Genomic DNA, 13,937 nt, shown 5'->3' with positions numbered 1-13,937 from the left:
TTTTCACCACTGTGTATTTTAGGTCCGAGCAACACTTCTTTATCTGTTAAATAAATAATTAGATAAATTCATAGCTTCTACCCAAAATATAACAAGCTGATGAGAGAGAAAATGCAAAGGAAAATGAAGAGACCGAATAGTCAAGGGCAATGACGTCACTTATATTTCAAAAACAATGTTCTCATAACCGCTGCAGATGATGAAAACGCTTGTGGTTAGGGGTAGTTACAGCGTGAGATTACATACTTATTCTGATAGCAACATGATTGTGCGCTGCAGCTTCTGTGGTTGCGTGTCTCTGTCTTTCAGAGCTGCAGAAACTGGAATGAGCCAAGAGGGAGCGGAGCGAGTAGGTGACACTCAAACCCAGATCTGGAATTGAGGCATGTATTTAAGATGGAGCTGCTCATATTTGGAAGACACAAGCCTCTCTGAGAGGTAGCTTACTAAATTCCAGCATAATGGTATAAAATGAAATGTATTCTATTAAGTAGGCTATTCCTCTTTTCAATAGGACTGTTTCATCCGGATACCATGCTACCATTCAATATTGTTTCTATATTAAATTATACAGTGACTTTCCTTCACTGGATAACATTGGAGATTCCAGTCCGCGTTTTCCATGTGAGGCGCGTTGGAGCCTGGTGGTGGATAATAGCTGGTGGAGCTTGCTCTCTCTCTCTCATGCCATGCTGGGCCAGAAGGGCTCCGGGAGACAAGCATTTACCCATATCCGGGTTGGAGGAAAGGAAAAAAGTTTCATTTAAACCCGGACGACAAACTTCAGCATGAAGCCTCACTGACGGCGCCAAAGCCGCGGCTGTCAGCAACGCATTTCACCGCCGATTTTTACAAGCATTACAGCGCTATAACATAGCTTCGTTTTTCCATTGAATATTTTTTTCCTGCTTGTGTTTTTCCTCTGTCTGTATTTTTTTGTGTGATAGTGTTCTGTGCGTCGGTCAGTGTCCCTGTCTAAAATGTTCAAGTGACAATGGCTGCGCAAGTGGCATCAGCACCGACATTAACTAATAATAAGAATAACACATTGTCTGGCAATTTGGGTCAAGAGATACATTCGGGGAAATCAGGAGGAGGAAATATATCGAGATCTGGAGAAATGCTTAGAGCTGTTGATGGGACTAACACAATGAATAATGTTGATCACCACCACCGAAATGAGCTCAACATGGTCAATTCAACTTATTCTCCGAATAACAATTCTGACACACCGGAGAAGGATAGTGGAAATAACGTCACTTCGTCAGATTCGACGACCTCTCCGGGGGGGATGGAAACCGGGTTGATAGAGAACCATAAACTGAAAAATGTTGGGAGCGGAGATCCTCCTCAGCACCTCACACCGCCGCAACAGCAGTCACAATTTAACCCGTTTCCTCAGCATCAGCAGCGCCAGATACCAAGTAACAACAACAACAACAGCCAAGCCACAAGGGGAGAGAGTGAGAATCACCATCACGGAGGGAAGGAGGGTGTTTTGGGGAGCCAGTCAGAGCAGCAGATGCTAAATAAAGTTGATGGGGATCATACCTGTAAACCAGGGGAGCGGATGGGTGCTAGGTATGAACATTCCAACTTGGGACCAACGACCAACAACATCATCAGCCAGCCCCAGAGCTCGGGAGGAAACGGCGAGTTTAATAACTACTATGGCACTTCCAGAGTAGGGCCCTGCTATGATCAACATGGCGGACAACAAAGCACAGGGATGGGGATGATGCACTCTTCGGGACCCAACAACATGGACCCAGTGCACAACTCCCAAGAAGGGTACCACAACAGCCACTACAACCACTATCCTGGCTACCGGCAGGGCTACTGTGGCGCGGGCTATGGCATGATGTCCCCGTCCAGACAGGGCAGTAACATGCTGATTGGCCCTGGCAGCAACACTCCAGCTAGCCATGTCAAGGCTGCTATGGGAGCTGCTGCCTGCGGTTCTGGTGGAAGTGTTGGGGGCTTTCAGAGATTCCCAGGACAGAGTCAGCATCCTACCGGGGCCACCCCGACACTAAACCAATTACTGACATCTCCAAGTCCAATGATGCGAGGTTATGGAAGTGGCTATCAAGACTATAACAGTCCCTCTGCACAACAACAAGATGACATCGGCCTGGGCAAAGACATGACTTCTCAGTATGGCTCCACAACCCATGGCTGGCCAGGGCAACAGAGAAATCACCCGTCCATGAGTCCTGGAAACGGAGGGCCAGGTATCAGCAGACCACAGGTAAATACTAGTTTTACAAACTCAGCTGTACTCTGAGTCACACCTGTCATGTTTGTAGAGTTGTTGAAATGTGTTATTACACAGAAATTAATAATCCCTCTCGACTTCACATAAATATGATGTTTTTCGGTGAATAATGCACTTCTAAATATTAATCTAGCTGTAAAGTAATTGGAGAAGATAATACTGGCTGGTTTCAGATCTGCTCAAGGTGACTCTTGCGAGAAAAACAATAGCCTGTCAGTCACGTATTTGTGCGATACGGGCAATATTTCACAACAGAGATTTTACACACTTAATATAGGCTATTAGTCGTAAATAGGCTTGGGAACTCAATATAATTTTGCGCGTAAAGGCGCGTTAAACAGAATACAATTATAATTATTAATATGTATTTGGTTAAAATCGTTGCAATGCATTTACCTTGACTGTGTGTTGATTATTTCCCACACATATTTTAATTGAAGATCTTTATTTGTGTAAGATATTACGCGTTTACATTATTTAATTAAAAACAATTATTTATGTTGGAGATTCGCCCTCTTGCGGACGTGGTTGCAGACACCTAGAAAAACGTTATTTGGAGGGACGCGCTATATAGGGTCTCGACGAATTAAAACGTTACCCATTGATTAATATTGTTTTTAATTACAAATATGTCAAAATTACATATTCAAAATGTATATATTTTAATTAGCAATCGATGTTTGCGCATGTAGTATATTCGCTATGACTGTCGAAGGCGAGGCGTGTCTGTGTATCACGCTGTCCGCCTGGGTTATTTATTGGAAAGTAAGTAGGCTTTCTCTCCATTGCAAGGTTTGGAATTTGAACTGTGGAGGTGAAGTGGATGTAAAACTCCCCAGACGACTCCCTCTGAGTTGACATCAAATCTGCCATCTGATTGGCTCTCCGTCTCCCCACAAGGGTGCTGAGCGCTTCTCATGTAAAAAGTGCTGAACCCTCTGTTCAGGCGCTTGACCCGGAGCATGGTGGGGGACGGGGACGGACTATTCATAACGTTGCCTATAGAACGCCATCTTCGAGGCTATAGAATAATGAAGAGTTGTATATATACATTATGCCTTTTGGTTGTGTTATCATGAATGGATACAATTTTTATTGTCAAGGATGAACTCTGCTGAAAATGACCCAGATATTTGACCCCAGGGCAAAGTGGAGGTGTGGCCAAGGTGTGGTCTTTCATTCTCTTCCAAACAAAACACAAGGCTGCTTTTCTGTAGTTCCCAGGAAGACCTGTGTGCATGGGGGATTTTGAGGACATTTTTTATTGTAGTGGGCCTAGTAATTCCATAGTAATAATTGCCCATATTTTATAGCTTAGACATGTCATTCAACAGATCATAAATTATTTGTCTTAAGTAGTTTTAGTACAGTCATAATTCAGGACGTTTGGAAGGCTCCCTTTGTAATATAAATTAAATGCTTCTCATGCCACAAATAGTTATTATATTATATAGTGTATTTTGGATGCACAACAACCACAGTGCTAAGCATCTACAATATGTCATACACATCTATATCATTCTCATGCTTTTAGTCTTACATAACTGTACAGGAAAATAATTCAAAGTCATTTAAAAAATATTATGCCAGGTTTTAGAATAGCAATATTTATGTCAGGTAGCATTTTTCGTCATGAATCTTGTTCTGGAGGTAGTTCTGCAGAGAAGTCACTAGCTGGCACAGCCACAAAGTCAAGCAATATGATTTTTAACCAACTCTAAACCCTAACCTTTAACCACACTAATAACCCTTATGCCTAAACCTAAGCTCATTTTTGTTTTCATGAATTTTTACAATATAGAATTTTTTTCCCCTTGCAGCTGGCCTATCTAAGGGGAAATCTCTCAGTTCTGCCTCCAGGTCAACACTCGTGACATTATACGGCAACCTGCATATTTATGACAATTTTCCATGCCATCTAAACATTATGAACAGCGGTGGCTATAATCATAGTTAGTCATTGGAGGGTAATGATTGTATGTGATGCATACCATAGCAGAGCAGGGCAGTCATTATGTTAATAAGCCTCTCCTTCAGCCTCAGAGAATAATAGCTTCGAAATTGTAATTGGTAAATAAATTGTAGCAATCATATTTGGCCCTAATATTTAAAGACATCAGTGGGCTAAAGATGCACATTATAAGCATACATTTACAAGCAGAATAAATCTCTAGAGGATATCAACTAAATTCATCTCTTATTATTAAAATAATGTACAATATGTTTTGCACAGGTTGCATGCAGTTGAACTTGGTATTTACTTTTTATTTATTTATTTTCATACAACAATGTATTTTATTTTGAACCCGGAGTAGAGATTGTGTTTTAGTTGTTTCATATGAACAGAAATCCTGTATACATGTGGATAAACAGGTTTGTAACCGACTGTGAGAGGTACCTCAGTCAGTGCACCAACAGGGGTTGTGTGTCAGGACCTAATGTGGTCTAATGTGGATCCTCCGTTTGAGTCATGATCTGGCTTTAAGCACCTCAAAGTCTCTCTCTGTGTGTGTGTGTGTATGTGTGTGTTTGATTAAACATGCTTCAATCACCTGTCGGCAGAATCTCCCTCTTTCAAGTTAATTTCCTCCCCACTGCCCCTCTACAGGAGCAAGCACTGTGAAAACACTTTCCTCATTTAAAACAGACTGGGAGGTGAAGACACACACACACACACACACACACACACACACACACACACACACACACACACACACACACACACACACACACACACACACACACACACACACACACACACACACACACACACACACACACACACACACACACACACACACACACACACGCACACGCACACACACACACACACGGTAGAACTACAGGAAGGAGACCCCTAGTTGAAGCTACTCTTTCGTCCAAATTGCATTGTCCCGGATTTTCAATTACTCTGGCCTATTTGATTGAGGAAATGGACAGAGGAAGAGAGAGAGAGTCCCTGTGATCAGTTAGTGGTCTGTCTGCTTTTGCACACTGTTCCTTAGTTTCTCATCAAATAGGTCAAATCATAACAAATCAAATCAAATTTGATTGGCCATGTACACATGGTTAGCTGATGTTAATGCGAGAGTAACGAAATGCTTGTGCTTCTAGTTCCGACAGTACAGTAATATCTAACAAGTCATCTAACAATCCCACAACAACTACCTAATACACACAAATCTAAAGGGATGGAGTAAGAATAAATACAAACATACATGGATAAGCGATGACCGAGCGGAATAGGCAAGATGGAATAGATGGTATTAAATACAGTATATACATATGAGATATGTAATATACAGTATGTAAACATTCAAGTGGCATTATTAAAGTGACTAGTGATCCATTTATTAAAGTGGCCAATGATTTCAAGTCTGTATGTAGGCAGCAGCCTCTGTGAAAGTGATGGTTGTTTAACAATCTGATGGCCTTGAGATAGAAGCTGTTTTTCAGTCTCTCGGTCCCAGTTTTGATGCACCTGTACTGACCTCGCCTTCTGGATGGTAGCGGCGTGAACAGGCAGTGGCTCAGGTGGTTGATGTCCTTGATGATCTTTTTGGCCTTCCAATTCTGCCAGTAAAGAAATATACAAAAATGTTAGTTTTTTGGAAAACGAAACAGTTGTTCTAATTTTGGTATTGACTGATTTGACACAGTGCTTATTATATTCTCTCAATCTAGTTATGCCTTTCAGTCTTTAAAACATGTGTTCACTTATTTACAGTATAAGGGTAATACACTGCAGTGTGTATGTACAGTGCCTTGCGAAAGTATTCGGCCCCCTTGAACTTTGCGACCTTTTGCCACATTTCAGGCTTCAAACATAAAGATATAAAACTGTATTTTTTTGTGAAGAATCAACAACAAGTGGGACACAATCATGAAGTGGAACGACATTTATTGGATATTTCAAACTTTTTTAACAAATCAAAAACTGAAAAATTGGGCGTGCAAAATTATTCAGCCCCCTTAAGTTAATACTTTGTAGCGCCACCTTTTGCTGAGATTACAGCTGTAAGTCGTTTGGGGTATGTCTCTATCAGTTTTGCACATCGAGAGACTGAACATTTTCCCATTCCTCCCTGCAAAGCAGCTCGAGATCAGTGAGGTTGGATGGAGAGCATTTGTGAACAGCAGTTTTCAGTTCTTTCCACAGATTCTCGATTGAATTCAGGTCTGGACTTTGACTTGGCCATTCTAACACCTGGATATGTTTATTTTTGAACCATTCCATTGTAGATTTTGCTTTATGTTTTGGATCATTGTCTTGTTGGAAGACAAATCTCCGTCCCTGTCTCAGGTCTTTTGCAGACTCCATCAGGTTTTCTTCCAGAATGGTCCTGTATTTGGCTCCATCCATCTTCCCATCAATTTTAACCATCTTCCCTGTCCCTGCTGAACAAAAGCAGGCCCAAACCATGATGCTGCCACCACCATGTTTGACAGTGGGGATGGTGTGTTCAGGGTGATGAGCTGTGTTGCTTTTACGCCAAACATAACGTTTTGCATTGTTGCCAAAAAGTTCAATTTTGGTTTCAGCACCTTCTTCCACATGTTTGGTGTGTCTCCCAGGTGGCTTGTGGCAAACCTTAAACAACACTTTTTATGGATATCTTTAAGAAATGGCTTTCTTCTTGCCACTCTTCCATAAAGGCCAGATTTGTGCAATATACGACTGATTGTTGTCCTATGGACAGAGTCTCCCACCTCAGCTGTAGATCTCTGCAGTTCATCCAGAGTGATCATGGGCCTCTTGGCTGCATCTCTGATCAGTCTTCTCCTTGTATGAGCTGAAAGTTTAGAGGGACGGCCAGGTCTTGGTAGATTTGCAGTGGTCTGATACTCCTTCCATTTCAATATTATCGCTTGCACAGTGCTCCTTGGGATGTTTAAAGCTTGGGAAATCTTTTTGTATCCAAATCCGGCTTTAAACTTCTTCACAACAGTAACTCGGACCTGCCTGGTGTGTTCCTTGTTCTTCATGATGCTCTCTGCGCTTTTAACGGACCTCTGAGACTATCACAGTGCAGGTGCATTTATACGGAGACTTGATTACACACAGGTGGATTGTATTTATCATCATTAGTCATTTAGGTCAACATTGGATCATTCAGAGATCCTCACTGAACTTCTGGGGAGAGTTTGCTGCACTGAAAGTAAAGGGGCTGAATCATTTTGCACGCCCACTTTTTCAGTTTTTGATTTGTTAAAAAAGTTAGAAATATCCAATAAATGTCGTTCCACTTCATGATTGTGTCCCACTTGTTGTTGATTCTTCACAAAAAAAATACAGTTTTATATCTTTATGTTTGAAGCCTGAAATGTGGCAAAAGGTCGCAAAGTTCAAGGGGGCCGAATACTTTCGCAAGGCACTGTATATGTGTGTGTGTGTGTGTGTGTGTGTGTTCGCGATCGCATGTCTTTGCATATCTGGCTTTTTGTTCATATTATTGCTTGACTGTCTGGGTTTGTATGCACATTATTTAATATTTCAGTGTGTGTGTGTGTGTGTGTGTGTGTGTGTGTGTGTGTGTGTGTGTGTGTGTGTGTGTGTGTGTGTGTGTGTGTGTGTGTGTGTGTGTGTGTGTGTGTGTGTGTGTGACAGCGCAGTGTAGAACAGACAGAAGTAGCCTCGTCAGCACTAGTTCTCCAGCCTCAGCTCCTTCCCTTGCTCGTCCACGCTTTCTTCATGTTGCTTTGTTTTCATCTCAGGCTCTCCTAGCCTAGCGCTGATTAGGAACAACACAGTGAAATGTTCATTTGCTCTGTTGTTCCCGATAAGGGTCTGACAGACGGCCAGGGTTTTCATCTTGCTGGATGAAACACAATGCTCATGAGCGTAATTGGCAACTAGATTATCCTGGGACTGGCCATGATTTTCTTAAAATGCCAATTAATTCAGATTTGCCATAAAGAAATTGACCAGTCGGAGCGTTGACTGTACGTATAATTAGCTCGCTAATAAAATAATTGTAACTTTTTGTTCTGGCCTGTGATGCATTGTTTTTGTTTGGATTTTGGCTATTTGGAGTTTAGGATGCTAGTTTATTCCCAATCCCAAACTGCATGGTAATGCTACACTACATGATTGAGGTAGTTCAAACCCATAGCCTCTTTGTGTCCTAATGGATTTGTTATTTTGACGTGAACATTTCTACATGACTGATGTACATAACAGACGTCTGGATGACATTGATAGACAGGACCAGCTCTATGGACATAACAGACGTCTGGATGACATTGATAGACAGGACCAGCTCTATATAGAGAACATGGTGAGATTCTGCTACCTAACCCTTCTCTCTGAGCATGGCCTTTATCAGTGGTAGCCAGTACACACTCTCAGGCTGTGGAGAGAACGAGAGTACATCACTAGGTCTGAGCTTCCTGCCATCCAGGACCACTACAGCAGGCGGGGTCAGAGGAAGGCCCTAACGATTGTCCAACACTCCATCCACCCAAGTCATGGACTGTTCTCTCTGCTACCGCATGGCAAGTGGGACCGATGCACCAAGTCTGGAACCAACAGGACCCTGAACAGCTTCTACCCCAAGCCATAAGACTGCTAAATAGTTAGTTAAATAGTTAACCAAATCGCTACCAGACTATCTGCAATGACCCTTTTTGCATGAACTCTTTTGACTCATAAAATCAAATTTTATTAGTCACATGCGCCGAAAACCTTACGGTGAAATGCTTACTTACGAGCCCCTAACCAACAATGCAGTTTCAAATACATACAAATAAGAATAAGAGATAGAAGTAACAAGTAATTAAAGATCAGCAGAAAAATAACAATAGCGAGACTATATACAGAGTCAATGTGCGGGGGCACTGGTTAGTGGAGGTAGTATGTACATGTAGGTAGAGTTATTAAAGTGACTATGCATAGATGACAACAGAGAGTAGCAGTGGTGTAAAGAGGGGGCACTGCAAATAGTCTGGGTAGCTATTTGACTAGATGTTCAGGAGTCTTATTGCTTGTGGGTAGAAGCTGTTTAGAAGCCTCTTGGACCTGGACTTGGCGCTCTTGTACCGCTTGCCGTGAGGTAGCAGAGATAACAGTCTACAACTAGGGTGGCTGGAGTCTTTGACAATTTCTAGGAGCTCCCTCTGACACCGCCTGGTATAGAGGTCCTGGATGGCAGGAAGCTTGGCCCCAGTGATGTACTGTGCCGTTTGCACTACCCTCTGTAGTGCCTTGCGGTCGGTGACCGAGGAGTTGCCATACCAGGCAGTGATGCAACCAGTCATGATGCTCTCGATGGTGCAGCTGTAGAACTTTTTTAGGATCTGAGAACCCAAGCCAAATCTTTTCATTCTCCTGAGAGGGAATAGGTTTTTGTCGTGCCCTCTTAACGACTGTCATGGTGGACCATGTTAGTTTGTTGGTGATGTGGATGTCAACAAACTTGAAGCTCTCAACCTGCTCCACTGCAGCCCTGTCAATGAGAATGGGGGCATGCTCGGACCTCTTTTTCCTGTAGTCCACAATCATCACCTTTGTCTTGGTCACGTTGAGAGAGAGGTTGGTGTCCTGGCACCACATGGCCAGGTCTCTGTCCTCCTCCCTATAGGCTGTCTCATCGTTGTCGGTGATCAGGCCTACCACTGTTGTGTCATCTGCAAATTTAATGATGGTGTTGGAGTCATGCCTGGCCGTGCAGTCATGAGTGAACAGGGAGTACAGTAGGGGACTGAGCACGCACCCGTGAGGTGCCCCTGTGTTGAGGATCAGCGTGGCGGATATATTGTTACCTACCCTTTCTACCTGGGGGCGGCCCGTCAGAAAGTCCAGGATCCAGTTGCAGAGGGAGGTATTTCGTTTCAAGGTCCTTAGCTTATTGATGAGCTTTGAGGGCACTATGGAGTTGAATGCTGAAATGTAGTCAATAAATAACACTCTCACGTAGGTGTTCCTTTTGTCCAGGTGGGAAAGAGCAGTGTGGAGGGCAATAGAGATTGCATCATCTGTGGATCTGTTGGGGCGGTATGCAAATTGGAGTAGGTCTAGGGTTTCTGGGATGATGATGTTGATGTGAGCCTTGGCCAGCCTTTCAAAGCACTTCATGGCTACAGACGTGAGTGCTATGGGTCAGAAGTCATTTAGGCAGGTTACCTTAGTGTTCTTAGGCACAGGGACTATGGTGGTCTGCTTAAAACTTGTTGGTATTACAGACTCAGATAGGGAGAGGTTGAAAATGTCAGTGAAGACACTTGCAAGTTGGTCAGCTAATGCTCGCGAGGGGGTTAAATAAGGAACATGATATGGGAATTGAAACCAGGTGTGTGTAATACAGACAAAACAAAACTAAACTGAAACATGGATCGGTGGTGACTAGAAAGCCGGTGACGTCGACCACTGAACACCACCCGAACAAGGAGAAGGGCCGACTTCGGCGGAAGTCATGACAGTGGTCTACAGCTCATCAGTTTATAATGCTCTGCTTCTACTGTTTACTATCTGTCACTTTACCCCTACCTATATGTACACATCGACCTCAATTACATCGTACCCCTGCACGTTGGAATTCATTATGTATTTATACCTTGTGTGATTTTTCTATTATTTTACTATTTTTCTCTCTGTATTGTTGGGGAGGGCCCATAGGTAAGTGTTTCACTGTTAGTCTACACCTGTTGTTTAAGAAGCATGTGACAAATACATTTTTTAAAAATATGTGGTTCCTGGGCTGGATCAGAAGCCTGCCATCACTGACTCGTCTGTCTGTCTGTCTGTCTGTCTGAGACACCAGGGAAGCTCCGTTCAGAGCACCCAGCCTAGCTTCTCTCTCTCTGGTTATTTCTCTCAGCAGGGGTGTGAAGATGGCCACGCAGAGTGTCTTTTCTGGGGAGAGAGAGAGAGTGAGGCAACCTGAGAAATATGGAAACATTGCAGCGGGCGGCAGCAGAATTTGAACTCAGTCACACAAGGCTACTGAGTCATGGGGTTGACTTCCGAGAAGGAGAGAGGGAGAAAGAGAGGGGAAATATTCAACTATTTAGAGCCCTCCATCTGAAACATGCCCCAGCCTCTCCAAGAAGGTAAATGAAAGGGATGGAAACACAGTATGTGTTTAGGAGCAGAGTGGTTGGTCAGATGATTTCTGCCTGCCCGTGGTTTTCCCTCTCTCTCTGGTACCCTGGAGCTATCGTATTCCCCTCAAACAGCGGTGTGCCGTTCGTGTGGGGCAGGCAGGCTGGTGGAGCGGGAAGGCTGGGAGCCATGCTGGAGGGGAGGGCTAGGCAGGGAGCTAGGCTGGAGGGGAGGGCTGGGCAGGGAGCCAGGCTGGAGGGGAGGGCTGGGCAGGGAGCCAGGCTGGAGGGGAGGGCTGGGCAGGGAGCCAGGCTGGAGGGGAGGGCTGGGCAGGGAGCCAGGCTGGAGGGGAGGGCTGGGCAGGGAGCCAGGCTGGAGGGGAGGGCTGGGCAGGGAGCCAGGCTGGAGGGGAGGGCTGGGCAGGGAGCCAGGCTGGAGGGGAGGGCTGGGCAGGGAGCCAGGCAGGCAGGCAGCCCTTTGGTGGCCTCTTTCACCTCCCACAATCCCTCTGACCTTCACACATGCAAATTAGCCATGTGCAGACAGTGAATGGGAGGAGAGCTTCCCCCCCTTCTCTTAGAGGAAAAGGGATCTCTATTTCTCAATTCAATTTCATTTTCAATTTAAGGGGCTTTATTGTCATGGGAAACATATGTTAACATTGCCAAAGCAAGTGAAGTAGATAATAAACAAAAGAGAAATAAACAATAAAAAATGAACAGTAAACATTACACTCACAAAAGTTCCTAAAGAATAAAGACATTTCCAATGTCATATTATGTCTATATACAGTGTTGTAATGATATGCAAATAGTTAATGTACAAAAGGGAAAATAAATCAACATAAATATAGGTTGTATTTACAATGGTGTCTTTTCTTGACTGGTTGCCCTTTTCTTGTGGCAACAGGTCACAAACCTTGCTGCTGTGATGGCACACTGTGGTATTTCACCCAGTAGATATGGGAGTTTAACAACATTTGGTTTGTTTTCGAATTCTTTGTGGACCTGTGTAATGAGAGGGAAATATGTCTCTCTAATATGGTCATACATTTGGCAGGAGGTTAGATGATATCTATATCATTCTGACATCATCCACTTCCCCTTTGCCCACTTAGAGAATGCTAGATGATAGGCTGGCACTGACTTAATGTGTGCGTGCCTGCGTGTGTATGCATGCGTGTGTGTGTGTGTGTGTGTGTGTGTGTGTGTGTGTGTGTGTGTGTGTGTGTGTGTGTGTGTGTGTGTGTGTGTGTGTGTGTGTGTGTGTGTGTGTGTGTGTGTGTGTGTGTGTGTGTGTGTGTACAGGTGCCAATGATGGGCAGAATTCTCTGCCTGACTGCTGTAGACTCTGCTGAACACTTAGCGGCTGATCCAGTTTCTTCATTTGTCTCATTGAGAGATGCCAGTATGGCAGTTTGTTAACATGTGGCTAGATGTGTTTGATGAACAATATGCAGCTGGTTCTCTATTGTTTTAATTTTAATATATTTTAATTAACACTTATTTTCTTTCTGAAAAAATTATAAACAGGTTAGTAATGTTGTTTCCCTCACTTTAAAACTTTATCGACAACACAGTGATATAAATTCATAAATCTAGACACTTCACATTCTCTTTTATCACATTCACTTTTATCACTCTCTCTCTCTCTCTCTCTCTCTCTCTCTCTCTCTCTCTCTCTCTCTCTCTCTCTCTCTCTCTCTCTCTCTCTCTCTCTCTCTCTCTCTCTCTCTCTCTCTCTCTCTCTCTCTCTCTCTCTCTCTCTCTCTCTCTCTCTCTCTCTCTCTCTCTCTCTCTCTCTCCTCTGTAGTTACTAGCAGCAGTAGGGGAAGATCAAGCAGACATACTCTATACTCTGGTTGATTCACCCCAGCCCAACCATCTGATTACAATAGACAGAATGGCAACCGTTGATCTGGCAAATTGATCGTGTGAGAAGGTGTGATGATGGTAGAGATGATTTAGAGCCTCTGGTCAGATGTGGGACTGTGGTGACCACCTCTGTCTGAACAGGCTGTCATTTACACCAATTAAAGCAATTAGAGCAATTATGTCATCTCGATCCCCACCACACCCCAGGCCACAAAACTCTGGCTGATTGGACAAAATATGGATATTGTGTCTGTGTAAGCGTACTTGCAAACAAACTCAATAAGCCTGTTCAATTATTTCTGTGCTGAAATAATTTGGGAAGGTTGGTTTGGAAATACACTATATATACAAAAGTGTGGAAACCCCTTCAAATGAATGGATTTGGCTATTTCAGCCACACTTGTTGCTGACAGGTGTATAAAACCAAGCACACCGCTGTGCAATCTCCATAGACAAACATTGACAGGAGAATGGTCTTACTGAAGAATTCAGTGACTTTCAACTTGGCACCGTCATAGGATGCCACCTGTCCAACAAGTCAGTTCGTCATATTTCTGCCCTGTTAGATCTGTCCTGGTCAACTGTAAGAGCTGTTATTGTGAAGTGGAAACGTCTAGGAGCAACAACGGCTCAGATCGGGACCACCGAGTGCTGAAGCACGTAGCGCGTAAAAATGAAAGCAACGTTAGCATGTGGCTGGGAAATTGGTTTTCCAGCCGCACACAGTCCTAAGATCACCATGTGT

General features: G+C 43.6%; 1 protein-coding gene across 1 annotated transcript in view; it reads left to right on the top strand.

Annotated features, from left to right (window-relative positions):
- The first annotated feature begins 674 nt into the window (after positions 1-674).
- LOC118362155 (AT-rich interactive domain-containing protein 1B-like) overlaps positions 675-13,937 on the top strand; it is a 329,171-nt gene continuing 315,908 nt past the window's right edge. The window contains 1 exon segment of the mRNA XM_052485389.1: positions 675-2,251. Coding sequence (XP_052341349.1) covers positions 995-2,251 — 1,257 coding nt within the window. The 5' untranslated portion in view covers positions 675-994.

The sequence above is a fragment of the Oncorhynchus keta genome, chromosome 29 (genome assembly GCF_023373465.1).
Source record: "Oncorhynchus keta strain PuntledgeMale-10-30-2019 chromosome 29, Oket_V2, whole genome shotgun sequence".
NCBI lineage: Eukaryota > Metazoa > Chordata > Actinopteri > Salmoniformes > Salmonidae > Oncorhynchus > Oncorhynchus keta.
Note: the sequence above shows the minus strand (reverse complement) of the source record. Positions and strands in the feature narration are given on the sequence as shown.